This window comes from Hemitrygon akajei, chromosome 10 (assembly GCF_048418815.1).
Source record: "Hemitrygon akajei chromosome 10, sHemAka1.3, whole genome shotgun sequence".
In the NCBI taxonomy this organism is placed as follows: domain Eukaryota; kingdom Metazoa; phylum Chordata; class Chondrichthyes; order Myliobatiformes; family Dasyatidae; genus Hemitrygon; species Hemitrygon akajei.
Genome location: NC_133133.1, coordinates 147,753,733 through 147,778,564, shown reverse-complemented (window position 1 = coordinate 147,778,564; position 24,832 = coordinate 147,753,733). Strand labels below are relative to the sequence as shown.

Genomic DNA, 24,832 nt, shown 5'->3' with positions numbered 1-24,832 from the left:
CTAAATATCTTCAGTATTTTCTGCTTTTTATTTCAGATTTCCAACAATAAATTATTTTCAATTACTGATTCAGTTTAAGATGATCCACCTTTTCACATTCTACTTCTCTATCCCACAATATCTTCTGAGTTTCAAGCCACACATGCTGTAAAGTAGACCTCCTAACTTCACCATTATCACCAAACCCTTCCCTCATTAGAAACTGTGTGTCTTTTTTTAATTAGATAACAAGAAGCATAATTAGCCAGACACCAACAGGAAAGTAACAGTGAAGACACTTCATCATTTGATTTTACAATTTGAACCACCACTTCAATTATCATATGCTACTATTTCATAGATGAATGAAGTGTGTAATGAGCAAGTTTTGAGATAGTGTTGAGGTAGGAGTAAGCTGTAGCTGAGGCAGTATGGGTATAAATTCACAGGAGAACAAAATTAGTACTTTGAAGTGGGAAACTACAGAAAAATGCTTCTTGATGGTGAGGCCTGGGTGAAAGTCAATTGGAGGCCAGTGTGCAAGTGGCTACCATCTCTATCAACGTACATCTTGAGTCAGTTATGACTGGACAACATCTTAGTTTAGCTTTTGACAGAAAACCGAGTGCACAATGGATGCTTGTATTAGAACCATGCAAGAATATATTGTCAAGAAGCAAGCTCAAAACTATTATTAACAAAAGGGCTTACACGTTGTGACACTAGTCCAGCAATCTGTTGTTTAACAGCCTACTAAAACAGTTGATACCACAGGATGTGGAGAGAGGAATGACAGTAGGCAGTGGCTAAATGGAGCTCAAGTAAATTGTTTTCTCTCCAAATAATATAATCCATCTGATGCACCATCAATAACTCACTCTGAGACGTAAAGGTGAGATATCAGCTTTTATTGACTGGAAGAAGGAACAAGCAGTGAGTGACCACTATACTACATCCTGGAGACAGAGAGGCCGGGCTCAGACCTCCATCACCTTTATACAGGGGTCTGTGGGAGGAGCCACAGGACCAGTCATCAGGGGACGTGTCCAGACAGGTATATGTAGTTTACCACACCATCTTACACGTATCTGTTATTCTATCTATGGTTTGCTGTTGCTTGTTACTTAGTCACAACCTCTGCCAGAAAAGTTACGGTCTGAAGCAGGGCCTTTTAGACTTATCCTCCAAAGTCATCTCAAGGCTAGAGTGACAAATCAGAGTAATTATCTTATCACCAGCTGATACCACCCAGTAACTATCTTTTTCCAGGGTAGTGAAATACAGCAGGCTTCTACAGAATTAAAGCACAATGATGGTTTCCAGAATGTCAGGCACTGATCTCCTTGCTACAGATCTTCCCTGAGTTATGTATAGACTGTATATATGGACCAACATTTGGGAGACTAGTGGGGTGGATTTCCAGATGTTGTGAGGCAGCAGGCACCTTTTGCCACGTGGGAATATGGGGTTTATGCCTCATTTCTGATTTGCAGGAACAGAATATTGTTTAAAGATATGCAGAGACAAGATGGCAGAAGCCCTTTTGACAGAGAAACATGGCAAAGTTAATAACCTGCAAAGCAATATGCATACAATCAATGGGAAGTTTGCAGTCTTAGGAACTCTGTATACTGTTTGTTTGAACAAGAACAGGGAGTTATCCTGAGGATTTCCCAACCAAGATCAAGAAAAAAACAACTATTTTGTTACTTTCACATTGTTATTTGTGAGCACAGACCATGTGCCAATTGAATACAAAATTTCTTGCATTACACAAATGACTTCATTCTATGAAGTACTCTCTGATTAAAATATTTTGTTAACTTGAAATCATTGCAAGCAAATGTGATATTTTCATTTTTATTGCAACCTCCCTTATTCAGGTTTATGTGAAACATTTAAGAAAGTATAAATATCTCCAACCACAAATGGATGACTCATTCAGTATGTATAATTTCATTGCTATAAACGCTTTGGCAGCCACTAGAAATGCAATTTTTGGAGCTGTGCTAGATTTCAACAAGGATGTCTCTACTGAAAAGTAGTTATTAGGACATTGTTTCTTGTGAAGAAAATTCAATTTGAATTGATTTGAATTGAATTGAATTGATTTAAATCTTATTTCCATCCCAGACGTGAGGGAGTAAAAATCTTTGTGTTATGATTCCATCACAATGTATAGACAGTTGGATTTATAAGTGTAATGGTTTGTAGAAAGAAGCTGTCCCATATTCTGTTCGTTCTGGCTTTTATGCTGTGGTACTGTTTGCCAGACAGACGCGGCTGAAGCAGTTTATGGTGGAGTGACTGGAGTCCCAATGATCTCCCAGGCCTTCTTTACACACCGGCTCCTGTAAGTGTCCTCAATGGGGGGAAGTTCACGTCCACAGATGCACTGGGCTGTCCGCACCACTCTCTGCAGTGCCCAGCAATCATGGTTGGTGCAGTTCCCATACCAGGCGGTGATACAGCCAGTCAGGATACTCTCAATGGTGCCCCTGTAGAAGGTCTTGAGGATTTGGGGGCTCTTGCCGAACCTTTTCAGTCGCCTGAGGTGGAAGAGATGCTGTTGTGTTTTCTTTGCCACACAGCCGGTTTGTACTGTTCAGGTGAGATCATTGGTGATGTGTATGTGATGAACTTGAAACTACTCACCCTCTCAACTGCAGTCCCATTGATGTTGATCAGACGGAGCCTGTTTCTATTTCTCCTGTAATCCACAATCAGCTTTTCTGTTTTTTGGACATTGAAGTTGATATCTTGGCACCACTGTGTCAGGGTGCTAATCTCTCCTCTGTAGGCTGTCTCGTCACCACTAGAAATAAGGCCAATCAATGTTGTGCCATCTGCAAATTTGCTCAGCAGATTGGAGCTGAGCTGTGTGGTAGCACAGTTGTGAGTGTAATGGGAGTAGAGAAGGGGACTCAGAACACAACCCTGGGGGGCACCTGTGTTGAGGGTCAGAGGGGCAGAGGTGAGGGAGACCATCCTTACCACCTGTTGGCAATCCAATAGGAATTCTAGGATCCAGCTGCACTTCCTGAGCACTCTGGGCAGGTATGACTTCACGCTGAAAACCTTCATTGACGCCCACTCCCTTGCCCAACTCTCCCATTTAGTCTTTCGTCTTGCTACACGTGCCATTTACTCAACCACCAATCCTTCCCTATAAATTATAAATTTGCCAATGACATCACTGTCGTTGGCAAAATCTCGATGGTAACAAAGAAGCGTACAGGAGTAAGATAGATCGGCTAGTTGAATGATCAACAACCTTGAACTCAGCGTCAGCATGACCAAGGAGTTGACTGTGGGCCTCAGGAAAGGAAGTTGGGAGAACACACACTAGGCCTCATTGAGGGGTCAGCAATGGGAAGGGTGAGCAGTTGCAAGTTCTTGAGTGCCAACATCTCAGAGTATCTATCCTGGGTCTAACACACTGATGCAATCACAAATGTGACAAATAGAAGATTTGATATGTTGAGAGACTGTAGCAAATTTCTACAGGTGTACTGTTGAGAACATTCTGACAAGTTCTATCATTATCTGACATGGAGGCTCTAATGGTCAGGACTGAAAGAGGCTGCAGAGGGTTGTAGATTCAGCCAACTCCATAATTGGGCACAACCTTCCCCACCATTAATGACATCTTCGAAAGCAGGTGCCTCAGGAAGGTGGCATCAAACATTGGCGACCCTCACCATCTGGAATACTCCCTCTATTTATTACTGATGTCAGGAAGGAGGTAAAGAAACCTGAAAATTCACACTAAGATGTTTTAGGAATGATTTTTTTCCTCTGCCATCAGATTTCTTACAGTAAATTTTTATGTCTTACACTGGACTGCTGCTACAAAACACAAATGTCATATTTGAGAGAGATAACAAACCTAATTCTGATTCTGGTTCCCTATTTCAAAGAGTAGGCCTAATCAGTAGGGTCACTGATATCAAGGAAAAGGTGGTTAATATTGAAGTTCTGGTAGCAATAAATCCCTTGAGATCTGTTACATCATTCCCTAGAGACCTCTGGATTCCAATTCAATTGAGGAAACCAGCAAAGTTCAAAGAATTGCAGTGGAAGACAGAAGGAATCAACTCAAAATTTATTGGAGTTCAGGGCAGACATACTTGGCAAATACCGCATACTAGAACGATGCAGTCTGAGGTGATTTTATATAGGACTTCAGATCCTATTGACAGAGAGATAGCAAATGTTACAAACCTTTCATTTATGCGCATCTACTTAGAAAGTGGGCTACTACTGTTATTACAGGGGCCCTCAGTTAAATGTTTGGAGGGCATCAGAAAAGATGGGATAACATTAAATCCAGAATCAAGCCGGGAGCTGGAATGGAATGCAAGCAGGCTTTTTGTGAATGCTTTTTCCACTGAGGCTGGGGGAGAAAAAAAACCAGAGGACATAGGTTAAGGGTGAAGGGGGAAAAGTTTAAAAGGAACATTGGGGGGGTGCTTCTTCACACAGAAAGTGGTGGGAGTGTGGAATGAGCTGCCAGATGAAGTGGTAAATGCAGGCTCACTTTTAACATTTAAGAAAAACTTGGACAGGTACATGGATGAGAGGGGTATGGAGGGATATGGTCCAGGTGCAGGTCAGTGGGACTAGGCAGAAAAATGGTTCGGCACAGCCAAGAAGGGCCAAAAAGGTCTGTTTCTGTGCTGTAATGTTCTATGGTTCTATGGGATCAAATGATCTAGAGATGCAGGGTGTGGGATTGTTTTTTATGGGATGTGAAATCAAAACACACATCAGGGGTGGAGTGGGTTGGCCGAGAGATTGTCTCAGAGTGTGTTGAATTCTTCATCTGAAATCTAACCAATTTCTACCCACACAGTTCCCAACCCCCTATCCTTCCATTATTCTCTCAGATTCATTCTGCCACCGATCAATATCTGTTCTTCTTCTCAAGGCACTTTCTTATCCAACTACAGGAAATCCAGCAATTGTCTTTTTCACTTCCACTTTCCTGCAATCCAGGGCCCACAGCACTGTTTCCAGATGAAGAGACGATTTACTTGCACTGCTTCCATTTTAATATATTGCAGTCAGTACTTGCAGTGCAGTTTCATTTGCATTGAAAGAACCAAATGCATATTGGATGACCTCTTTGTAGAACATCTCTGTTCAATTTGCACATATTACCTTGAACTGCCAGTTCTCTGTCAATTTAATTCTGTATGCCTGACTTCTCTGCCACTGTTCCAATAAATCCTGTCACCAGCTTGAGAAATATTTTTCAGCTTCTAATGGGCACATCATAGCTTTCTGGTCTCAACAATGAGTTGAACTATTTCAGAAAATCAAACATTTAATCTTTGTATTTCATATTCCCAATATTCATATTTACCTCATTCCCTTCTAGTAATCTTAGATCTAGCACATCTCCTCTTTAACACCTCCCTCATCTTTTGATGTTCACTATTCTTTAGCAGCCTCTTCCAGCTGGCTCCATTAACACTTCTGACAATCAAAGGGTTTCAGCCTAGAACGTCGGCTGTACTCTTTTCCTAGATGCTGCCTGGCCTGCTGAGTTCCTCCAGCATTTTGTGTGTGTTGCTTCTGTCAATCAATCTCTCCTGCCTTGTCCTATCACAGACCCTCTACTGGTACTCTCCATCTCTACTTCCTTAGCCTGTAATTCAAGACCACTTTTATCTATAATGTATCTGGAATAAAAGAAAAATTGAAAATATTCAGCAAGTCAAGCAGTTGCTGAGGCGAGAGAAATGAAGTTGGCTTGCTCCATCTTTCTGATGAAATCTAAAAAGTTAATTCTGTTACTTTTTCCACATGCTGCTGTTGTGCTAAGTATTTCCAGGTTAATTTCAAATGCTGATATGTTTCCTTATTAGTGTAACGGGGTTTTTTTTTCTTTTTTCTTTGTTACTGTGTATGTAATCAAAATGGCGTCTTTGTTTTGTTAAAAGTAGGAATGCTGGCGCCTGTGTTAATAGTAGGAATGCTAGTGTCTTTGTTATGATAAGTGCTGGAAGCTTGTTTGGGACTATAAACTGATTGTTGGTGGGGGTTTTGGGGAGTCGGCGCGATGGAGTGAGAGAGAGAGGACGGGGTGCTGGAAGCTGGGCGACGGTACGGACCCCGAGCGGGGGTCCCCGGCCCAAGGTTTTCGGTGAGGAGAGGAGACGGAGACAGAGGAGTGTGGAGCGACTGGTCGACCACCGTGGGGGTCCCAGGAGGCGGGTCGAGGAGTTCGGAGGGGATCGAATACCAGAAGACTTCAGTAATTGAGCTCCAACGATTGTGCACGAAGTGGTTTGGACTTTGATAAGTTTGGCGCCTTTTCTTTTTTTCTCTTATTCATATATACTGTATCGTTAGTAATCGCTTAGTTATAGTACTCTTTATAAATTGTACTCATTTAATCGCATAAGGTGTACTGTCTGTTTTTTGGGCGAGGCGGGGACATCACACAGCATCCACACCAGCTGATTACCCAGTTTGGCGGGGCCGAAGGCTGCTGCCCCTAGACTAGAACGAGTTTGAGCGATGCCTGAGGTGACCCAGGGGTTACATTAGCGTTTTGTGACTGCCTTGTCAAATGTAACTTTATCCGTTTCTATGTGGTTCTCTCATTTCTTACACTCTTTTAAACTGATGCCCAATCCTTTCAAATTGGTTGAGCTCTGAATGCACTTTATAGAGCCTGATTTCCAAAAGGACCTGACAATATGTGTGTGTCCAGGTCAAGGATCAGAAAAATATGTTCTCAGCTTAGGCTAACATTTTACAAGTAAATAAAAGATCTTCCTCACTATTCAGTACAAAAGTGGGAAACGTGTCAAAAATTTAAAGTCTTTATGGACTGAGTTGGGAGACTAATTTCCTATATGAAGGGGATGATGATGATGCATTGCTGTGTAATGACCTGGCCAGAAGATTAAGTGGAGCCTTAACAAAGAGGTAAAGCCATCGCAAAAGAGCCTGCTGATCAAACCCGTGCCACACCCAAAGTGACTGAAGCCTGAGAATGGTGAAAGGGGAAGGGAGGAGGATTATGTGCAATTCTAATAACCCCCTCTGAGAAAATTTCTTCACAGCACTGTGTCTCAATGCAATGTTGGTAACATTCTAGGGATTGATGGCACTGTCCCCTGTCCATCTCTGCAACATTTGTTAGAACCTGGCTACCTGAGATGGAACTATCTGCACTGGATTGCATTGAGTCAGGAACCAAAGACCATGGGCTTGGGTTGGTTTCAGATTGGCCATGTTTGAGTTGGCTTTTAACTTTAAAGCCAAGCAGACTTATAGCATAGAATCCACTGCCACTATAACTTAAGAAATGAATAGAAAGCCACAAGGTATTATTATGAATAAACAATGGTATATTGCCATGATGGCAATTCAATTATTTTCAGTCTACCTTTGCTTTCAGATAATGAAGGCTCTCTACTCAAGACTGCCTCCTGGGGTATTGTGCATTAGGTAATGCAGGTAAAAAAATAATCAGGACTGCAGAATTTCTCATGAGTGATAGGGTGATGTTTTGAATGCATGTGCCACAGGAATTCCCAGTCACTCAGCATCAAGAAAGCCTGTTTCAGTTTGATTATTGAATTAGTCTGCAGACTCTGGAATGCCCTACACCCAGGAAGTTCACACGCAGCTTTTGGGCATGCTGTGTTTCAGACATCATTTTGGACCAATGATTGACCCTTGAAGTATAATGCCTGTCCTCTGAATCCCTGGCTCATGACGCCAGTCAGGGTTCCAACAGCTACACTACAGTGCTAGGAAGCAGGCTGGAACATTGTAAAGAAAACCACCAAGTCCCTAAATAGAGGTCTAGACCATACAGTTCATGGCCTGTGGGAGTTACCGGTGTACTCTCCACAAAAAGTCTCCAGTTATATTGTCAACATGCTCTAAAATTTTGGCCAAGCTGAAGAGCAAGGGGAGAGAACGATTAAAGAAGGCTGTGTCAACAAGAAGCACTCAGTAGACATCAAACAAGTGAGTGAATATTTTCCACTTTACCGGATGTGTACAGCTCAATCAGTATGAAATACTCGACTTTGTCCAGGAAAAATCAACTAATCTACTAATGTAGACCTCCTACAAAAATGAAGCAGCAGTTTGACAAAGCTTTTATAAACCATACCAAAAACCTGCAATTCCCATCACACATCATGAGGCAGGTTCAGTAACAACGTTTAAAAGACAGTTGAATAGGTACATGGATAAGGAAGTTTAGAAAGATATGGGCCAGATGTGGGCAAATAGAACTAACTTGAGTAGATTTCTTGGTTAACTTGAACTGAAGGATCTGTATCCCGGCTGCATGACTCTACGTCTCCATGTCTATGACCTGAGGCAATTTTATCAGTACAGCAAGACCTGAAAATTTACTTCAAAATTATATATACCATCTTGCTGGGCAGTATTTATTTAATGACCTGGTTAATGTGTGAATATTCTGGAACCTTCTACCTAATTGCACTGTGGCAGTTCCTTGAACTCAAGCACTGTAATGAACCGTACGGAATTTATTACTTTTTCAAGGAATGTTAGTGATATGTCTTAAATGTTGACCTGGAAACCATGATAAAATTCCCATTGGGCCACAAATCTGATCTTACTTTTCCTCTGCTGCTCTTTATCTTACTGTTCTTTTGATCAGAAATCATATATATACAAGATCAAACTAATCCGACTTTCCAAACTATATTTATTTATTCAACCAATCAAGCATCAACCAATTACTCTTACATATACTTTATATCTGTCTCCTGCATTCCTTTGTCTGTTGTACTGTGTGAAAATGATGGCTGCCAGAGGAAGGTTCTGAAGGAGTGACTGAAGTCGGCTATAAATAATAACTTTGAGCACATCTGGACATCTGCCTATGTTTGCACTACAGTCTCTTGCCATGACTACTGGTATAATTAACAACCAGCACCAAGGTGATGCACCATCAATAACTCTCTCTGAGACGTAAAGGCGAGATATCGGCTTTTATTGACTGGAAGAAGGAACAAGTAGTGGTTGACCACCATACTACATCCTGGAGACTGAGAGGCTGGGCTCAGGCCTCAATCGCCGTTATACAGGGGCCTGTGGGAGGAGCCACAGGAGCAGTCATCAGGGGGCGTGTCCAGACAGGTATATGTAGTTCACCACTCAAGGGCACCAGGAAAAGAGCAATGGTGGGATCACAAAAGATGTCATCATGAGAGAGGACAACTGATCCTCCCTCCACAGAGTTACTGCCATCTTCCCAGGATGGCTCCCAAACAACTACAGTAATATATTAGAAAGTAGACAGTGGGAATGTCATGGCACTCGGAACACAACTTGGGATACGGAAAAGCTGAGATACCACATTTTAGTGAGAGCTACAATTGCCACACTTGGGTGTTGGGTAGTTTAGTTCTTTGCTACGGTGTCAGCTAAGACAGCTGTCAGATGTTGTTTTGCCAGAAAGGACGAACTGTACGTTTTGTACAATGACCTGAGAAGCATAGCATTAAATGCTGCATAAATTTAGACATTTAAAACAGACTTTCAGCCAGGTCTTTCCGTGAGCCAAGCACTGTATTGTGCATTGCAATCAGCCATCATTGAAAGGCTGTCCCTTTGAAGATTTTTTTAATTAACAAGTTGAGGCAGCACATTTATTGCCCATTCCTAATTATTGCTGAACTGACAGCCATTTCCCAGCAAGGCCAACCTGTTACTGTGGTTACATATAGGCCAGACCAGGTAAAGATGAAAAATTATTTTTTTCTGAAGGAAAAATAGATCTGCTTTAACAGCAATCCTTCAGCTGCATAGTCACCATTAATGATAGCATCTGCCATGGTGGGATTCAAAATTGCAGGCCTCAAGGTATCAATCCGGTAACATAACCACAATGCTATGATGACTTGATTCACCAGAGTAGATCTCATGAGCAATTCTGCTTTCTGGACAACTAGCAACGAAGTCATAACTTCTCAGTGTCCCAGTCTTAGGGCCAACATGTCCGCTAACTCTATAACACAAGATATCAGTATCTTAGCAAGTGGCTGTGACTGCAATATCAAGTAATAGCTGTCTTCTTCTCAATTATCTTGTATTTCACTGATCAGGTTCAGGGCAGATGAATATTCCATGCTTTTGGAAAGAAGAAAGGCACAAGATTTAAGGAATAAGTAAACAATCTACATCTTATAAATGAGAATAAGATGGAAGTGGAATAAGAGGAGGAAGACTAAAAATAAGCACACTGTTTTCCTTAACAAATTTCATCTAGCCGAGGATTTTGAGATGCCTCATCCAGTAATAGACATTGCCACTTCTCCAGACCACTGAGCTGATAGACAAACCATCAGCACTGGTAGTCTACTGCTCTGGATAATGACTGCATCACATTTTCCACTGTAAGAGAGGGGAATATTAGAGAGGGTGTTGTAACATGCCAGAGTGATTCTACCAGCCATATCTGAATCGCAGACAGTGTAAATTGTGGTATAAAGGTTTGATTCTCGCAGTACTGGCAATTGTGTCAGGGGTACTTTGAGGGGTATGAATGTTAGGAATAAATCAAATAGAGATTGTTGTTAGTGAGTGGTGGGTCGAAATGAGGAGTAGATCATGTGTTGAATGCTGTTGGGAGATGAGATTTGATTTTGTGTTCAGTGATCATATTTCAAAAAGTAGAATGCTGAAATATGTTGTATTATATCATTACTTGCATCTCTCTGATTTGGTGATAGATCCAGTTCAAATGATGAAAAACAACTACTTGCATTTATGTAGACCCTTTCATGAGCCCAAGATGTCATAAGCAGTGACACTGTTATTAAAATACTTCTGGAGTCCATTTGCACACAGGAATGCAATAAAGACCAGATAATCTTTGTTTTTAAGCATTGATTTAGGGATTATGTTGACCAGGATACAAGAGATAACTCCCTTGATTTCTTCAGAATAGCACATTGGGGCTTTTACATACAGGTGAGAGAGCAGACAAGGCTTCTCTACAATATGTCAGCTTAAAGACATCACATCAAACTGTGAAATGTTCCCTTAGTATTGCAATGAAGCATTAGTTAGAAGTCTTTGCTCTGCATAAACATCATAACAAATTCTAGTTTGATGAAGTTAAAACTAGTTTTCATATAGCAAAACTATGAATACTGTAAATAAGACCATATGGCATAGAAGCAGCATTAGGCCATTTGGCCCATCGAGTCTGCTCTCCCATTCCATCATGGCTGATATATTATCCCTCTCAACCCCATTCTCCTGCCTTCTCTCTCTAACCTTTGATGCCCTGAATAATTAAGAACCTATCAAGCTCTGCTTTAAATATTCTCAGTGGCATAGTCTCCACATCCATCGGTAACAATGAATTCAACAGATTCACCACCCTCTAGTGAAGAAGTTCTTCCTCATCTTTATTCTAAATGGATGTCCCTCTATTCTGAGGCTATGCCCTTTGGTTCAAGACCAAACATCCACTCCACATCCACTCTACCTAGGCCTTTCAATAAACAATAGGTTTTAATAAAATCCCCCTCATTCTTCTATACTTCAGTGAGTACAGGCCCAGAGCCTTCAAATGTTCCTCATACATTAACCCGTTCATTCCTGGAATAATTCTTGTGACCATCCTCTGGATCTTCTCAAATGTCAACACATCTTTTTTTTGGATACGGCTCACAATATTCCAAGTGTAGTCTGACCAATGCTGTCTATCCTGCCTGATATTTCCTTAAAGAATTCCAACAGATTTGTCAGGCAAGTTTTCCCCTTAAGGAGACCAGGCTGACTTTGGTCTATTTTATAATTTGCCTCCAAGTGCCTCGAAACCTCATCCTTAATAATGGACTCCAACATCTTCCCCACCATTTAACTAGCCTATAATTTCCTTTCTTCTGCCTCCCTCTTACTGAGTGGAGTGATATTTGCAATTTACCAATCCTATGGAACCAAAGTAAGGTTATTACTAATGTTTCCACAATCTCCTCATCTACCTCTTTCAGAACCCTGGAGCCTGTACATCTGGTCCAGGTGACTTATCTACCTTCAGTCCTTTCATCTGTCCAAGCACCTTCCGCTTAGTAACAGCAATTACATGCAATTCTGCTCCCTGACACCCTCAACTTTCTGGCATACTGCAGGTGTCTTCCATAGTGAAGACTGACGCAAAACACTTACTAAGTTCTTCCGCCATTTCTTTGTCCCCATTACTACCTCTCCAGCATAATTTTCCAGTGGTGCAATAGCCACTCTTGCCTCTCTTTTATTTATATATATCTGGAAAAAAGTTTTGGTATCCTCTTTTATGTTATTGGCTAGCATAGTTTTCATATTTAAACTCTTCTCTCCTTATGGCTTTTTTAGTTGCCTTCTGTTGGTTTTTAAAAGTTTCTCCATCCTCTTAACTATCCACTAACTTTCACTGTATTTAATCTCCTATTTTGTTTTTATGCTGTCTTTGTCAGCCATTGTTTCCCTATCCTCCCTTTAGAATTCTTCATCTTTGGGATGTATCTATCCTGCACCTTCCGAATTGCCTCCGAAACTCCAGCAACTGCTGCTCTGCCACCATCTCTGGTCAATCAACTTTGACTAGCTACTCTTTCATGCCTCTGTAATTCTCTTTACTTCACTGTAATGCTGATACATCTGATATTATCTTCCCCTGCTCAAACTCCAGGGTGAATTCTATCATATTATGGTTACTGGCTCCTAAAGGCTCTTTTACCTAAAACTCCCTAATCAAATCTGGTTCATTACACAACACCCAATCCAGAATTGCCTTTCTCCGAGTGGCTGAGCCTCAAGTTGCTCTAAAAAAACATTTTTGTAGGCATTCTACAAATCCCACTCTTGGGATCCAGCACGAACCTGATTTTCCCAATTTACCTGCATATTGTAATTCCCCATGACTATCGTAACATTGCTCTTATTACATGCCTTTTCTATCTCCTATTGCAATTTATATCCCACATCCTGGCTATCTATTCAGAGGCGTGTATATAATTCCATCAGGGTCTTTTTACCTTTGCAGTTTGTTAACTCTACCCATAAGGATTCTACATCTTCCAATCCCATGCAGCCTCTTTCTAAGAATTTAATTTAAATTTTTACCAATGGAGTCACCCCATTCCTTCTGCCTACCTGGTCCTTTTGATAGAATGTGTATACTCTGGTGTGCTCCCAACTATGATCTTCTTTCAGCCATGACTCTGTGATGCCCAAGTCAAACCTGTTAATCTCCAACTGCACTACAAGATTATCTACCTTATTCCGTATACTGCATAAATTCAAATGTAACACTTTAAGTTCTGTATTCATCACCTTTTTCCATTTTACACTGCCACATGTTACACTTCAACACATCCCAATGACCGCAGTTTTGCCCTATCATCTGCCTGTCCTTCCTCACAGTCTCATGACAATGTTGTATACCAACTTATATACTTGCATACCAACTGCTTCATCTTTGGTGCTATCAGTCCAGTTCTCATCTCCTTGCCAAATTAGTTTAAACCCTCCTCAACAGCTCTAGAAAACCTGCCCGCAAGGCTATTGGTCCCCTTCAGGTTCAGGTGTGACCCGTCCTTTTTGTACAAGTCATACCTTCCCCAAAAGAGATCCCAATAATCCAGGAATCTGAAACTTTGCCCCTTGCAACAGATCCTCATCCACTTATTCATCTGTACTATCACCCTATTCCTGCCCTGACTAGCAGGTGGCACTGGGAGTAATCCGGAGATTACTACTTTGGAGGTCCTGACCTTCAACCGCTTCCCTAACTTTTTCACAGCCACAGAGCCTCCTGAGCCTCCCCTAACTACCGTGTCTCCTATCACTATTGGACTAATTACCTTTCTGTGTGGAGCCTCAGAGCTGGCAACAGTGCAGCTGCCGTGGCTGCACTGTGAATAGGTCATCCCTCCTAGCAGTATCCAAAGGGGTATACTTGTTGCTGCGGGAAAGGGCCATAGGGGATCCCTGCACTGACTGCTTACGCCCCTTGCCTCTGCTGGTGATCACCCATCTGCTGTCTGAAACCTGCATTCTAGATGTGACTATCTCAGTAAAAGTCTTATCTATGAAGTCAGGGTGGTCCTGAGTGCATCCAGCATTATCTCCAGTTGCTTGACCTTGTTAGTGAGAAGCTGAGGTTGGGTGCAATTCCTGCAGATACAGTCATCAAGGAGACTGACAGATACCCTGCAATTCCACATTTTACAGGATAAGCATTCCAGTACCTTAACTACTACCGTTCTGCCTGCATGTTATAGCTTTGGCTCTAACATCTTCAGCTTCAGTTCTACAATCAACCAAATGACTCTAAAAGACTCAGCACCTTTAGCCTCTACATATTCTCACCAAAGCCTGACCTCTCGAACACTGGCTCACTCCAATAATGGCTGAAATTCATCTCAGAAATTTTAGGATTAGGATATGGTGTTGAATAAGAGAAAGGGGGCTATATATTTTCCATGGGCCTAGTGTTTCATTCTGACACAAAGGTTAAAAGATTCTCTTCTTCTACATTGATTAATTTTACCTCATGCACAAAATTTCACAGCAAATAAATTTAACAGAAAACATAAGCACTGCATTAACATTTACTTTTTACAAAAACAGATCACAATGGTAATGACAAGACACTTTTCATAAGTAAAAATAAACAGAACATTTAAATGAAGGAAGATATCTCACAAATACCTGTAAAGAAAGTGCATTTTTCTGCACTGCTTTCCCGATGGTACCCTGTTCTTTGCGCTTCTTAAATTTTCTGAAATAATCCTGGATTAGGAATGTGGCGTAGAACTTCCCAACAGTAACTTCATCATCTGCAACATGAAGAAATTATACACTATGCAGAATAATTTATTCCCATTTTTGCACCTGCAACGAGTGTAGAAAAACAAACCAATTTTACGTACATTGGCCATGGGATTCCAGCAAAACTTTATTCTGAGTTAAGAAACCTGGAATATTCTCTAAAGTATTCCCAAAGAATCTTTGGGTTTGTTTTCTAAGGGTGAATATAAAAAAACTCCTAAATTCAACAGAGTGTACCTGTGCTAGGTAAACTGGTATTATATATGTTGATGTTATCCAGTATTGATCATCTTGAAGTGTGGTGAATCAAGAGAAAATAGCAAATATGCATAGGATGGGTACATTCCAGAGTTGCAAGCCCAGGAAGGTCTGGAAATATCCAAAAGGACTCAAGACATATTAATCAAGAAAATAAGTATTCACTGGTAGATATTTTGTAGGCCCAGACAATTTCCCAAGCTGGATCACCTCAATCTTTAAAATTATAAATACCTTTTCTCTCATATGGTTTATTGACTTTTTGTGAATTTGTAGGATTAGAATTTCTATTTTGGGTGACTTTGTTAGTATGGGAGGAAAATTTCATTACAGAATTGGGACTCAGTGGAAATCCTGTTGGAATCTGTCCATTTTCTGTGGCCTTCCATAAGATTGCTATGGAGTTGGAATGATTCTGTGCAAAGTCAGCTGGATGGCACTATTAGTTGTAGTTACTTCATGAATGCTACTCTGCCCAAAAGGACAGTTTGCCAGACTTGTCCAAATACAAAGCTTACATTAAGACTAAAATACAGTAATAGCATTCCAGATTCCAGTCAGATAATTTATAGGTGAACCTGACTACTGATTCAGCTCCCCAAATTCCTGAGTGTACTGGAGGCTGGAGGACAGAGGTGGCCTGTTCTGGGGTTAGTATGTGTGCACGGGTGGGTCAAAGAGAGGCAGGAACACAGCCTGATTTGCTGCTGTTCTGATATTGTTGCTTGTGTTGTTCTGTGAACATGGTGGGCAGGTTACGTTGGTGGCAGAACGTGGGGCGACACTCGTGGGATGCCCCCAGCCCATCCTTAGGTTCATCCCATCTATCCACCGAGACCTAACAAAGGATGAAAACCTATCAAGGACAGCTAGATACTTAGCGGCCACTGAAAGGATCACACTGTCCTTGATTCGGGACTTCCTTGTGAAGGAACCTATTTGGTCCAACATCATTGTTCCTGAACATAATATAATTAAAAAAATATATTCCTCACGATCAAATGATATCCCAGTTGACATTCTAAAACCCAGTAGTGAGGAACTTTATCCACAACTTCATCACCCATGAACATGAAGAGAAAAATACTGCAGGAAACTTGGAGACACAGTTTTCATTGCCACCTTAAGCAAAAAGACAAAGCTGACTACAGTAATTAGAGTGGTCTTTTTGCTGTCTTCCACTAGGAAAGTCATTGCCAGGGTCCTCCTCAATCTCTCCCTTCCAGTGGTTAAAAATTTGCTTCCCAAATTATAGTGTGGACTCTATCCGTCTAGTACTGCAGTGGGCATGATCTTCATTGCACTGTACTCCAAGAGAAATGCAGGGATAGCATCAATCATTTGAGTTCTTTTAAGGTTTTGACTCCATCAGTTGAAAAGAGCTGTAGACCACACTGCTCAAATTCAGCCACCTGTAGAAATTTACCTTCATTAATTTGACAACATGGGGCATTTGCATCTTCAGTATGCCCACTTCTGAGGAAAGCTTGTGATCGGCTGGTCAGCAGTATTCACTGCCCCCCTTTTATGCTTCTGAGATGTGGATTACCTACAGCAGGCACACCGGAGAACTGAAGAGAAACCACTTTTGCTTTTACTGTAAGGTAATCTAAACCAATTAGATGGATAGGGAAAGAAACATTAGTGTCCTCTTCCAGGGTGAAATCCCTGGCGTTGAGGTTGTAAATTAACTCTACTGGGCCAGTGAAGTTATTTGTGTGCCTGACACCTAGCTCTGAAGAAGACATTGAAGAAGATTTAGGAATGCTCACAAAGTCTCTGAAAAAATGCAGTATCTCCTTGTACTCCCCAAAATCCCTGGCCCATGAGTGTTCAGAGTGGAGAGGGAGCACTTATAATGGCACTGGGAGCGTAAGTGCATGTGTGGGGAGCACATTAAATACTATATTAACAACAGAAGGAGCACATCCTCTCATAAACTATTTACCCAGACATCCTGTCAGGCACTTCCTGCCCCACCTAAAGTAAAACTTCCTACATTGACTTTGTCAGCCACCTTAATTCCTACAGAACAATAATGCAGGCAACTCACCCTCAATCCTAAGGGACTGCCTGAAAAAAGCAATATGAAATATAAGGTTATGACTACTTGATTGTTGACTGCCTTCCATAAAAGTTGTTTGTTCAGCTGCTTTATCCTAGTACTTGCTTATAGAGTAGGATCTTTGGAACTGGGGCATAGTTGTGGAATGGAGAGATCACAGACCAGGACCTATGGGACAACATAATCGTTGGAGGGTAGTGGATATGTGGGTTGAAAATGGCAGAGATATTTTTGGGGGAATGACAGGAGGGGTAAAGAAAAAACAAAATTGCGTTTTGACCATTGAATTAAATAGTTGTCTAATTATTCTGCTTTTAATAAATTTAGAGATGGGTGAACTGGGATGAGGTTTGAGTTTTATATTTTCATATCCAACTAGTGCAAACCTTCCATTTTTTTGGCAGATAAAATCTTAGCTATATTTTCAAACTAATGAATGTTCAAATGATTTATTTAAGATGAAATTTTCATTCTTACAAGTAAAGTCATACATAACTTCCAAGTGTCATCGTGTTAGCTATATGGCAAGCTCAACCATAATAACCATGAAGAAAAGTTAGTAATTTAATTAATCCTCAAAGTTTAGCATCTACCACCATGGTGTTTACTTACTTCAAAGTGACATTTTATTTTATTTTATGAGTCTATGGTGGCCAGTGCTATCATGTTTGCTGTTGTGTGCTGGGGCAGCAGGCTGAGGGTAGCAGACACCAACAGAATCAACAAACTCATTCGTAAGGCCAGTGATGTTGTGGGGGTGGAACTGGACTCTCTGACGGTGGTGTCTGAAAAGAGGATGCTGTCCAAGTTGCATGCCATCTTGGACAATGTCTCCCATCCACTCCATAATGTATTGGTTAGGTCCAGGAGTACGTTCAGCCAGAGACTCATTCCACCGAGATGTAACACTGAGCGTCATAGGAAGTCATTCCTACCTGTGGCCATCAAACTTTACAACTCCTCCCTCGGAGTGTCAGACACCCTGAGCCAATACGCTGGTCCTGGACTTATTTCCACTTGGCATGATTAACTTATTATTATTTAATTATTTATGGTTTTATATTGCTATATTTCTTCACTATTCTTGGTGCGGCTGTAACGAAACCCAATTTCCCTCGGGATCAATAAAGGATGTCTGTCTGTCTGTCTGTCTGTGGATGCCTGAGCACTGTTATGGGGTGATGACTTCCATTTATCAAGCTTCTGTATTTGCATGGTCTTACCTCCTGCTGGTGGTACAACTTGATCCAGCAACTTCATACTTGTACGTTTCCATATTTTCTTGATAATTGCCCGAAGTTCCTCATTTGCTTGTTCCAAATTTCCTGTTCACACAGTACAATTGATTTATTATTGGCTGAAGTTAAATGTAGGTCCTGAAGTTAAAGTCAGAATCTAATTCTTTGTTCCCTCCTACATTAAATTTGTAAGTGGGGTACAGACATTGGCTGAAATTTGATCGCATGCCAGGACACTTTACTTAAAGCTATGGGTAATATTTTCAAGATCCAAATAATTAAATATTATCAATTAAATTCCCAATCCTGAAGAAGGGCCTTGACTGAAACACTGACACTATTTCTCTTCACATATATGCAGCCTGACCTGCTGAGTACTTCCAGCAACTTCTGATTTTTGTTTTAGAATTCCAGCATCTGTAGGTTCTTAAAATTAAACTAATTTACTGCCAATAATCTTCAAGCTTCAAATGTCCGGTCTAGTTGACTGTTATGGATAAACAACTGGCTTCTGCACAGAGGTGGCAGCAGGTAGTGAACTTTGGTGATGTGTGTTGAAGAAATCACAGCGAACAAGCTGGAACAATTTGTCTTAAAATTAGAAAAGAAAAGAAACCCTCTAATTTCTTCACAGGAGTGACTCCCAGGTGTTAAACTTCCCAACAAATGAATGAGGCAGACACATGTTAAAGTTCCCACAGAAAAACCATGCAGCTGAAGATTTCCTACAATAGATTTTGCATTGTATAGAATTTATTTTGCCTTGTTTATTTCAAAATGCAGCATTAGTAACAGATAACTGAAAGCAAGCTCCTATTATTATGTCAACAGATCAATGTTAAAGGTTACCATAGCTTAGCCATGGAGTAAAACCCATCAAGCTATTCTAAAATTTTATACCTTCAGTTTTGATTCTTAATGCAGTTCGAACCAAAGCAAAGAGGGTTGCATTGAACATAACTGTACCATCACTGTTTAAAGGCATATTCATGGATACCAAACGCTGTAGGAAATAACAAAAAAGGGCTTACTTTAGCAATAAAGATAATGCCAGATTTTAGGAATTAATGTCAAAATCAGGAATGAAACATATTTTCTCAATGGAAAATCAAACAGTTAGAAACATCCAAGTTTAAAAATAATGCAGACTCGATAAACTGTTGCTGCAAATTATAATTAGAACTGTTGAAAGAGAACTCAAGCATTCATGATCACAAGAAGTAATTTCTTAACTTAGAATTATTTACACTTGTGTTATTTTCTTCCAGTGTATTAGGCAATATTAATTCCTGCATGTCCACCTCCACCTTATATTCCTCAAGGTTTCTACCCTGAAAATTTTTCACATCAATGTGCAAAAGGATTATAATGGCTCTGTGCTTTTATTCCTGGACTAATAGAGGCCTGCACCAACAATCCAAAGAAAACTTACAAATTTCACTACCTAGCAGTTTGAGAATAATGAATTACAAGAAGAAATTTGTAAACACTACCAAGTTTGAATATAATATTTTGAGATATGGCAAGTAGGAAGCTTTAAAGATTAATATGGTAAGTGTAGCATGCTGAGGAGGAACTGATAACACTGGAACCAGGGACTCAAATTTGACTAAGGCTTGAGATTTCCTTTGCCTCATAACTATTTATAGAAATATTGTACACTAATTCTCACATTTATAGTTCTATGACTAATAGAAGCTAGAGAAAGTCTCTGGTTATAGGCATACATTTAAAGCAGGAATTGGGTCAAAGGTTAGGAAATGTCTCACTAAAATCTGCCAAGCTTACTTTGCAGGCCACTCTATGTGGGCACAGCTTGCCAAATCCTAAAGGTGGTTGTATCCGTCTAAGGAGTGTAACCACATCCAAGTGCTTGATGCGGCCTCTGTAAAGAAGTCAAAAAGAGAATCAATATAACTTAACTGAAAAAGATTTATCAGATTGCTCATCTGTGAGCACAAGGTTCAAGTTGTCTTCTAATCACTTCCCTTTCCTGCTAATTGATTTTCACACATCACAAATTGACAAGAGGATGAGTGAGATGGCAAGTATTCTACTTCCAGCAGCCTGCGTGTTCTGAAAGCAACACTTGATAGTGAATGCAAGGTGATCTCCTTCGTCAAACAGGAAAGTGCCTGACTCCATACATCATTTCACACTGCCCAACAGCCAGGACACTAGTTACAGAACAAGCAATTTAACACAATGAGGCGTTTAATGCTTCCAGATTCTAAATAAATACTTGTGGGATAATCCAATCTACATCTTCCACTCACCAACAAAATAAATAGGCACTAGAGTTGGGAAAGGGAAATCATGATTTTTATTCAGGACAAAGAGTTCAGAAAAAAATTTGTAAAGAATTGTACAGAAACTTTTAGCTTTGTTCTTCCAACTGGTGATATTTAATGCCTAAGTCAAAAGGAAGTGTGTTAACATTCATTGAAATAAGTCTATAATATCAGAAGACATAGGTGGAGAGGTAGGCCATTCAGCCCATCGAGTCTGCTCTGCCATTTGATCATGGCTGATTTAAATTCCCCCTTAAATCCATTCTCCTACATTCTCCATGTAACCTTTGATACTCTTACTAAGGAAGAACCTATCAGACTCTGTTTTAAATATAATCAATGACTTGGCCTCCACAGCTGTCCTTGACAATGAATTCGACAGATTCATTACCTACTGGCTAAAGAAATTCCTTCTCATCACTGTTTTAGAGGGATGTTCTTCTATTCTAAGGCCATGCTCCTTCATGCTAGCCTCTTGTACTATCAGAAACATCCTCGCCACATTGACTCCATCTAGGTCTTTCTATATACGATACGTTTCAATTAGATCCCCCTTTAATCTTCTAAACTCCAATGAGTACAGGCTATAGCCATCAAACTCTCCACACATGTTAACCCGTTCATTCCCAGAAGCATTCTGCCACTGTAGTGTAGCGGTTAGCGCACCACTATTGCAGCTTGAGGCATCAAAGTTTGTAGTTCAATCCCTGTGTCCTCTATAAGGAGTTTGTATGTCCTCCCCATGGAATACATGCGTTTTCCCCAGGTCCCGATTTCCTCCCACAGTCCACACTTAATTGGTCATTGTACACTGTCCCTTGCTTGGGTTTAGGATTAAATCAGGGTTGTCGGGGGTTGCACATCTTGAAAGGTAGGAAGGGCCTATTCCGTGCTCTATCTCCAACTAAATAAATAAAATAAATCTCCTCTGGACCCTCTTCAATGCCAGCACATCTCTTCTGAAATAAGGAGCCCTAAACTGCTTAAGTGCACTCAGACCAATGTCTTATAGAGCTTCAGCATTACATCCTTGCTTTTATATTCTAGTCCTCTTGAAATGATCACTAAAGTTGCATTTGCTTTCCTTACCACTGATTCACCCTGCAAGTTAACCTTTAGGAAATACTGAACTAAAACTCCCTAATCCATTTGCACCTCCAATTTATGAATTTGATTCCTGTTTAGAAAATAGTCAACATCTTTATCCCTTCTAGCAAAGTACATGACCATGCACTTTGTTACTCTGGATTCCATCTGTCACTTCTTTGCCCCATCTCATTTCATTGAAATACAATGTTGGAAAGTGTATGGTCATGCACTTTGGTGGAAAAAATAAACAGGCAGACTATTATTTAGGTGGGGAAAGAATTCAAAATGCAGAGATGCAAAAGGACTTGGGAGTCCTTGTGCAGGATACCCTAAAGGTTAACCTCCAGGTTGAGTCGGTGGTGAAGAAGGCGAATGCAATGTTGGCATTCCTTTCTAGAGGTATAGAATATAAGAGCAGGGATGTGATGTTGAGACTCTATAAGGCACTCGTGAGACCACACGGAGTATTGTGTGCAATTTTGGGCTCCTTATTTTGGAAAGGATATACTGACATTGGAGAGGGTTCAGAGAAAATTCATGAGAATGATTTCAGGAATGAAAGGGTTACCCTCAGCCAGCTCTTAGGCTGTATTCCCTGGAGTTCAGGAGAATGAGGGGGGATCTCATAGAAACATTTGAAATGTTAAAAGGCCTGAATAGATTAGATATGGCAAAGTTGTTTCCCATGGTAGGGGAGTCTAGGACAAGAGGCCATGACTTCAGGATTGAAGGACGTCCATTTAGAAAAGAGATGTGGAGAAATTACTTTAGTCAGAGGGTAGTAAATCTGTGGAATTTGTTCATCAGCATCTGTGGGATGACTGAACGAATTGGATCAGCCCATGATTGAATGGTGGAGTAGACTTGATGGGCTGAATGGCCTACTTCTACTCCTATATCTTATGGTCTTATGGTCTGTCCAAGTCCTTCTGAGGACCCCCTGTTTCCTCAACACTATGTACAGCTACAACTATCTTTGTATCATCTGCAAAGCCATCAATTCTGTCATTCAGATCATTAACATTTAATGGAACCAATACCAACCCCTGCAGAACAACATTAGTCACCAGCAGCCAAACCCCTTAATTCCCTCTTTTTGCCTTCTGCCAGTCAGTCAATCTTCTTTCCACGTTAGTATCTTTCCTGCTTTACCACGGGCTCTTACCTTGTTTAGAAGCCGCATGGGTGAAACCTTGATTTCCAGTCTTTTGACTCCCTCCCTTCTTAAGGAGTGGAGTGACATTTGCAATTTTCCAGTCCTCCAGAACCATTCTCAAATCTAGAGACTCTTGAAACATCACTACTAGTGTCTCCAGAATCTCTTCAGCTACCTCTTCCAAAACCTTGGGATATAATCTATCTGGTCCAGGTGACTTATCTACCTTCAGACTTTTCAGCTTCCTAAGCACTTTCTCCTCAGTGGAGGCACTACACTCACTTCTGCCCATTGATACTCTCAAATTTCTGCATGCTGCTATAAAGCCTGATGCTAAATACTTACTCCATGAATCTGCCACTTATTGGTTCCTCATTACTAACTCTCCAGCATCATTTTCTAGTGATGAACTCTTGCCTCTCTTTTACTCTTGATATATCTGAAATATCTTTTGGTATCCTATTTTATATTATTGGCTAGCTTACCTTCAGTTATTTATTGCACCCATTCATTAAATTATCATCATAAATGTTAGGAAGAGCCAATGAACCATTTTGGTTCTTTTATTGAAAGAACAATTTATTGGTTTTGGAAACAATGCAGAGGGAGTTTGGTAGGTTTATTCTTGGATGATTATGATCAAATATCAAACAGATTGAACCTTTACTTCCTGGACTGGTAAAAGAATCAAAATCTGGTATTTAAAAATTTGGAAGGGGCTTCTTGCTAGAATAAAATAAAACCAAGAGGCATTGTTTCAAGATTATGGATCACCCATTTAAGTCTGAAATCAGAGGTAATCTTTTCTCCCAGACCTGTGAATCTTTGTTTTTCTTTTGTGGGTGTTGTGTCATTAATTATGTTCAAGGATGAGATTGATAGATGTTATACCACTGGATTACAGAAACCAAAATGGGTGCTATTGAGCAATGGCACACCTAAAAAGATTCATGATGTATTCCTGTCACTACTTTGCAATTTTTTTCTAAATAGTACACATTTAGAGACTTATGATAAGTCACCATGGTAATGTTACATTACCATCAAAAATGCCTCCCGTTCCATCCCTCTATCTCATTTTGGGAAATTTGATCATCTGACTCTCCTTCTCCCACCTGCATACAAGTAGAGACTAAAGAGCAAGGCACCAGAGGTAAAGACAACAAAGAGGTGGTCACGGGAAGCAGAGGAGTGGCTATGGGATTGCTTCAAGTCAGTAGACATGCTTAAGAACTCATCAGAGGACCTGAATGAATTTGCCACAGTTGTTGCAGATTTTATAAAGACACTTGTGAATGAGTGTGTACCCATCACAATTATTCAGAGACTTCCCCAAGCAGAAGCCCTGGCTGAGCCAATGGATCTGCATTCTGCTGAGGGTGAGATCAGTAGCATTCAGATCTGGCAACCCGAGAAAGTATAAGAGGTCCAGGTAGAAAGCCATCTCACATGCGAAGAGGCAACTCCGGACCACATTTGAATCACAGAAGGATGTTTGACAGTTCACCCATCCAGCTGAACATAGTTGCTGTGTTTTCTGTCATATTTGCATGCTTGATTGGGCCATCATTAAATTTGGGGATGTACATAGATTTGCCATTTTCTACTTGCCAATGAACAATGGCACACTAAAAGTTACTCATGGTGAATTCCTGTACAATAACTTGTAGTCTGTGAGGAAGGATAGGCAGTGAAAAGAGCATATTGTAGTGAGTTGGATGGGTTGAAATGTATCTATTATGATGTGAGAAGTATTAGGAACAAGGGCAATGAACTTAGGACATGGTCAATACATAGAACTATGACATTGTGGGTAACACAAAGGCAGGAGTGGCTGTTGGATGCTCCAGTCTTTAGACAGGGAGGGAGGTAAAAGAGGTAGGGGATAATCAGGGATAGCATCACAGCTGTAAAAAGGAAGGAC

General features: G+C 40.6%; 1 protein-coding gene across 9 annotated transcripts in view; it reads right to left on the bottom strand.

The window, feature by feature from the left end:
* The window catches only part of cacna1c (calcium channel, voltage-dependent, L type, alpha 1C subunit), a 737,294-nt gene that overhangs the window by 35,755 nt on the left and 676,707 nt on the right, over positions 1-24,832 (bottom strand). For all 9 annotated transcript variants that reach the window (XR_012100621.1, XM_073059289.1, XM_073059283.1 and 6 more), the window contains 4 exons: positions 20,161-20,257; positions 19,273-19,375; positions 18,358-18,459; positions 14,692-14,819 (listed from right to left, as the gene is read on the bottom strand). Coding sequence is in view for 8 of the 9 variants with exons in the window: in XM_073059289.1 (XP_072915390.1) it covers positions 14,692-14,819; positions 18,358-18,459; positions 19,273-19,375; positions 20,161-20,257 (430 nt within the window). In the remaining variant the exon portion in view is untranslated. The remainder of the gene's footprint in view (positions 1-14,691; positions 14,820-18,357; positions 18,460-19,272; positions 19,376-20,160; positions 20,258-24,832) is intronic.